Here is a 6,364-nt window from a genome sequence, read left to right as displayed (position 1 = left end):
AGTTTTAAAAGTTGTTATTTATCATCAATGTTTAAAACAAAGTAAGTTATTGTAAAAGACGGCTGAAAAGAATCAAAGCAACAATAACAACGTGACATTTTACTGAGATATATATAATTTAGGAGCTGGTGGGAAAAGAACATTTTTAATGTTTACTTGTAAATTTAAGATACCCTGTCCTTGTCAGAGGCTACTGTTAGCATGTTAGCTCAGTTAGCCGTACAGCTAGGTGGACAACTGGTGGGGGAGTCCCTGGGGCCTGATCACCACAAGGGGCCCCTGCAGGTCTAACTCCCCTGCAGCTCTCAGGGCCCCTGCAGCTCTCCGGTCTGGGGCTCCTGCAGTTCTCAGGTCTGGGGCCCCTGCACCCCTCTACCCTGGAGCCCCTGCAGCTCTCAGGTCTGGGGCCCCTGCACCCCTCTACCCTGGAGCTCCTGCAGTTCTCAGGTCTGGGGCCCCTGCAGCTTTCAGGGCCCCTGCAGCTCTCAGGTCTGGGGCCCCTGCACCCCTCTACCCTGGAGCCCCTGCAGCTCTCAGATACCCTGTCCTTGTCAGAGGCTACTGTTAGCATGTTAGCTCAGTTAGCCGTACAGCTAGGTGGACAACTGGTGGGGGAGTCCCTGGGGCCTGATCACCACAAGGGGCCCCTGCAGGTCTAACTCCCCTGCAGCTCTCAGGGCCCCTGCAGCTCTCCGGTCTGGGGCTCCTGCAGTTCTCAGGTCTGGGGCCCCTGCACCCCTCTACCCTGGAGCCCCTGCAGCTCTCAGGTCTGGGGCCCCTGCACCCCTCTACCCTGGAGCCCCTGCAGCTCTCAGGGCCCCTGCAGCTCTCCGGTCTGGGGCTCCTGCAGCTCTCAGGTCTGGGGCCCCTGCACCCCTCTACCCTGGAGCCCCTGCAGCTCTCCGCCGGCCCTGCGGGTCTGTGTGCGGGGCGCAGTCGGTGTAGCGTGATTGAACCGCAGCTGACTGGCTGTGACTGCGGCCATGTGCTCATCAGCTGATGCGCCACAGCCGCGTCTATTTAACGCTGCTGGTTCAGACCGCTGCTCCGTCACGCACACACACACACACAACATGCCTCCGTTTGACAAGACGCAGCTGCAGAACAAACCGTTCAAACTGAGGAAGAACTTCGGTAACAGCAGCAGCACGATGATGATGATGATGAAGATGAGGATGAAGAGCAGCTGTTCACACACGAAGGGTCTCACCTGTTTTCTCTCTCTGTGCAGTGACCAGGAAACAAGAAGCGGCGGGGATCCGGTCCAAGTTCTCCAACAAGATCCCGGTGAGTCCCGGAGAAATGCGAGCTGACTGTCAGTGTCCTCACCTGTCCTGCTCTTCCTCACCTGTCCTGCTCTTCCTCACCTGTCCTTCTCTTCCTCACCTGTCCTCCTCTTCCTCCGGCGGACTCAGGTCATCATCGAGCGCTACGAGAGGGAGAAGTTCCTGCCTCCTCTGGACAAAACCAAGTTCCTGGTGCCGCACGAGCTCACCATGACCCAGTTCGTCACCATCATCAGGTAAAGTTCTCTTCAGTCTGGACTCATGATCATTAACACCTGAGGAAGAGTTCTGATGGTTTGAACTGTTATTTTCTACCACAAACCCCATATATTCGATATATGAACATGAGATGAACTTCAGAGGTGTTGAGTAAACAGACGGTCCTGTTGATGTTCAGAACCTGCCTTAGAAACATCACGTTTTAACTTTTCTTCAGTACCACAGTGATCCAGTGACGGTTGTCTGTACAAACATAAGTTCACTGCTAACAGGAAGTGCTAACAGATAATTCTGCAAAGATTTAACAGAGTTTTAAAGTTTTTATTTATTGTGTTTGTTTTTTGTTTTTAAATCAAGTCTCAGCTGCTTCAGTTGTTTAGCAGAACGACTCTGTTTTACTGTGAAGCTCCAGAACTGTTGAGGAAACAGACCGTCCTGTTGTGAGCAGAACTTCCCTTTAGAAACATCACGTTTCAACTTATTTTCAGTACCACAGTGATCCAGTGATGGTCGCTTCTACTTCCATGAGTTCACCGCTAACAGGAAGTGCTAACAGCTAATTCAGCAGAGATTTAATGGCGTTTTTAGAGTTTTTAATTGTTTTTGGTTGTTTCTTTGTTTTTAAATCAAGTCTCAGCTGCTTCAGTTGTTTAGCAGAACGACTCTGTTTTACTGTGAAGCTCCAGAACTGTTCTGTGGACTACCACAAGATTTCTTGTCTTTTCGTAATGTTTCATGAGAAGTCATGGTTCTGGTGTTGAGACTGAAGTGTGTTAGTCATCAGATGTAGAGGCGGGTCTGGACCTCACTCTGAAAGTCGTCTGTTCGTGTGCTTTCTAAATTCCTGAGATGCTTCTTGTTCCTGATGACGCAGCAGAACGGTTCCAGTCTCGGGTTCTGACGCTGACCGTCGGTCTTAATGAACCGGGTCGTAGTGAAGCTGCTGATCAGCTGATGAGACGCATCACTTCAGATTTTCTCCTCATTATCTGTGTTAAAAGAAACAAGTGACATTTTATACAGAAGCCTTTTAAAGTAGATGATCCGTGAACGCTCTGGACCGGCTCTGAACATGTCACACAGATTTAAACTGGATGAAGATGTTCTGTATCGGGTCGGGCCTCTTTCTCTCTGAGCTTTGCAGATAGATGTGGTTTGAGATCTGTTGTGGTTCTTTGAGTCCAGGAGGTGGACGTGACTTGAGTTTTAGTTTTTGGAGCCCAGAGCCTTAAAAGAAATAACATTTAAATAATGATTTAACAGCCACACGTGTCCAGAACCTGTTCCTGGATCAGTGGAGAACAGGGACCCACTTTGTCAACCCAGTCGCCAGAGTAACGTCGGCGCTGTATGTTGTTATGTTACAACTTTGTCTTTAATTCAGTCTTCTGTCGTGACGAAGCTGTTATGGTCTGTTTGGGTTTAGGCATTAAAAATGCTTTATTAGGGTTCAGAAGAGCTCATGTTCTGGTCCAGAATACCTGCTTCTGTCACCAGGTCGCCGGGTCAGAAACGTCATGTGACACATTGTTAGTCGAGGTGTCGGTACGTGTTTGGTTCACAGCCCGTGATGCGAACGAACGTCTCCATTAAAGATGTTTTCACCTGGAGGATAAACATCTTCATATCTGAGTGTTCATGTTTCTGAGACGTCGGAGCGGCCCGATGGTGATCAGTACCGACTCTGGACTGGTCTTGACTTGACAGAGGTTATCGTATAAATATTAATATGATCTTATAAAGGATTATAAACTGTCACCTGCACAGAAGTGAACTAACCCTTCAGTGTGAAATCTACTTATAAATACCTGCACTGATCCTTTAAGATCCATTTGGATCCGCCTCGGAGGTTCTCCTCCATCCTGCACACTGAGGTCCAGCTGATCTTTAGAGTTTGGTTCCTCATTCTGGTCTCAGTCATGATGACACAGCAGACAGTCAACAGCAGCTTAGGAGGAACAAGAAACTCAAGTCCAGTTAGACCCACAGGATGTAATGAGACTTGAATGTGTCCCAAATCAATGCCACACACTGGTGGTTCTGATGGTTCTGTGGTGGTTCTGTGGTGGTTCTGATGGTTCACCATGTGGACTGTAGCGATGGTTTGTATCAGCTTTTCTCTTTGGAACAAAAACCCTCTGATAACTGTACGAGACGCTCTGACATCAGATTAATGATATGAAGTCATTAAAGTCCGTCTCGTCTCTGAATTCTCTGCAGTTTGTTTTCTGCTCGAGGAGGAAAGTTTGTGTTTCTGTCAGAGTTCACAGGTCAAACACTGAGAAGGACTTCAGTAGGAGACAAATATGTAAAGATGTTTTTATTAATTCTGAATGTTTCAGTGAGTGGAGGCAAGGCAAGTTTATTTGTATAGCAACTCAAAGTGCTTTACAGGCACACACAAATTACATTAAAAGACATTAAAAATAGCATTTTAAAACCAGTAAAACATTAAGAAACAAACATCAAAACAAGTAGGCCAAAATAGAAAAGCTTTAAAAGAAACAAGACTGTAGAGTCAGAGTCATAATGCAGTTCAAAGACTTGAATTGCTTCAGTTAAAAGCAGTGGCAAAGAAATGTTTTGAGTCTTGATTTAAAAGAGGTGAGTGTTGGAGCATACCTGCAGTTTTCAGGGAGTTTGTTCCAAATATGTGGCGCATAGTAACTGAATGCTGCTTCTCCATGTTTACTTCTGACTCTGGGGACTGAAAGCAGACCGGTACCTGACGATCTCAGAGGTCTGGATGGTTCAGAACGCGACAGCAGATCAGAAATGTATTTTGGCCTGAAACCATTCAATGCTTTATAAACCAACAACAGGACTTTGAAACCTGAGAAGTGTTTTACCTCAAGTCGTCTTCTTTGTTTCACGTTTTGTGCTGCTGGACAGTTTCCATCAGAAGATGATGCAGTGTTGGTCCTCATGTTGTGGTCTTTACCTTGTAGTCTTTACCTTGTAGTCTTTATGTTGTAGTCTTTACATTTGAGTCTTTACCTTGTAGTCTTTATGTTGTAGTCTTTACATTTGAGTATTTACCTTGTAGTCTTTACCTTGTAGTCTTTACATTTGAGTATTTACCTTGTAGTCTTTACCTTGTAGTCTTTACCTTGTAGTCTTTACATTTGAGTCTTTACCTTGTAGTCTTTACCTTGTGGTCTTTACCTTGTGGTCTTTACCTTGTGGTCTTTACCTTGTGGTCTTTACCTTGTAGTCTTTACCTTGTAGTCTTTACATTTGAGTCTTTACCTTGTAGTCTTTACCTTGTGGTCTTTACCTTGTGGTCTTTACCTTGTGGTCTTTACCTTGTGGTCTTTACCTTGTAGTCTTTACCTTGTAGTCTTTACCTTGTAGTCTTTACCTTTACATTTGAGTCTTTACCTTGTAGTCTTTACATTTGAGTCTTTACCTTGTAGTCTTTACCTTGTAGTCTTTACATTTGAGTATTTACCTTGTAGTCTTTATGTTGTAGTCTTTACATTTGAGTATTTACCTTGTAGTCTTTACCTTGTAGTCTTTACCTTGTAGTCTTTACATTTGAGTCTTTACCTTGTAGTCTTTACCTTGTAGTCTTTACCTTGTAGTCTTTACCTTGTAGTCTTTACCTTGTGGTCTTTACCTTGTGGTCTTTACCTTGTAGTCTTTACCTTGTAGTCTTTACCTTGTAGTCTTTACATTTACATTTGAGTCTTTACCTTGTAGTCTTTACATTTGAGTCTTTACCTTGTAGTCTTTACCTTGTAGTCTTTACCTTGTGGTCTTTACCTTGTAGTCTTTATGTTGTAGTCTTTACATTTGAGTCTTTACCTTGTAGTCTTTACATTTGAGTCTTTACCTTGTAGTCTTTACCTTGTAGTCTTTACCTTGTAGTCTTTACCTTGTGGTCTTTACCTTGTAGTCTTTACCTTGTAGTCTTTACCTTGTAGTCTTTACCTTGTAGTCTTTACCTTGTAGTCTTTACGTGTTGGTCTCTGGTCTGTTGACCACATTCTCAGCATGTTTAGTAATTCTGAATGGACTGTGGACTCTGCAGACGACAGTAGCTCCTCCTGCAGAGAACAATGGTGGATCCTGATGAGTGCAGCAGGTATGTGAGGCAGCTAACGGACAGCGTGCGGTCTGTTAGCTGCCTCACATACCTGCTGCTGCTGCCGCACTCATGAGGATCCACCATTGTTCTGTTGACGTTGCAGGACGCCTCTCGTTAACGTTAACGTCTCTCTGTCCGGTCTCTCAGGAACAGGATGGCTCTGCTGCCCACTCAGGCCTTCTACCTGCTCATCGACAACAGCGGGCTGGCCAGCATGTCTCTGACCATGGCCCAGGTGTACAAGGACCACCAGGACGAGGACGGCTTCCTCTACATGACCTACGCCTCGCAGGAGATGTTCGGACACTGACGCTGTAGATTTTATTCACCGTTTAAAGGCAGCCGGCCTCCAAATCTGCTGTAAATAGAAAAATATCATGTATTTATTGTAATATTTGTTGTAAACGTTGGTGTCGAAGGATTTTAATAAAAGTACGTGGATCCAATAAATCTGCAGTGGAGCTGAGTGGTGACTGGGTCCAGTCTGGTTCTGATGGAGCTTTAATTTAAACACATGAATTCTTTATATTTATACAAGATGAAACTTTGTGGAGCTCCAAGCACCAAAAGCTGAAGATGATCCACAGAGTGACGACACCACCCTGACCCGGCTCGGACCTGTGACCTTAATGTTGTTACACTCTCTCACACTGTGGTTCTGTTGTGTGATGGACCCGTGTGATCCTCAGTCTGGACACTGGGTGGCAGCAGAGATCCACCAAACTGACACAGAACCTGTCAGAGGAGCTGATACTCCTTCAACACTCAT

General features: G+C 45.4%; 1 protein-coding gene across 1 annotated transcript; it reads left to right on the top strand.

The window, feature by feature from the left end:
• The first annotated feature begins 975 nt into the window (after positions 1–975).
• Positions 976–6,045, top strand: LOC115578633 (microtubule-associated proteins 1A/1B light chain 3C-like). Its single transcript, XM_030411691.1, has 4 exons — positions 976–1,134; positions 1,232–1,287; positions 1,416–1,522; positions 5,743–6,045. Exons 1-4 carry the CDS (start codon positions 984–986, stop codon positions 5,903–5,905), a joined length of 477 nt encoding a protein of 158 aa, XP_030267551.1. The 5' UTR covers positions 976–983; the 3' UTR covers positions 5,906–6,045.
• Positions 6,046–6,364: the final 319 nt, after the last annotated feature.

Source organism: Sparus aurata, chromosome 1, assembly GCF_900880675.1.
Source record: "Sparus aurata chromosome 1, fSpaAur1.1, whole genome shotgun sequence".
NCBI lineage: Eukaryota > Metazoa > Chordata > Actinopteri > Spariformes > Sparidae > Sparus > Sparus aurata.
Note: the sequence above shows the minus strand (reverse complement) of the source record. Positions and strands in the feature narration are given on the sequence as shown.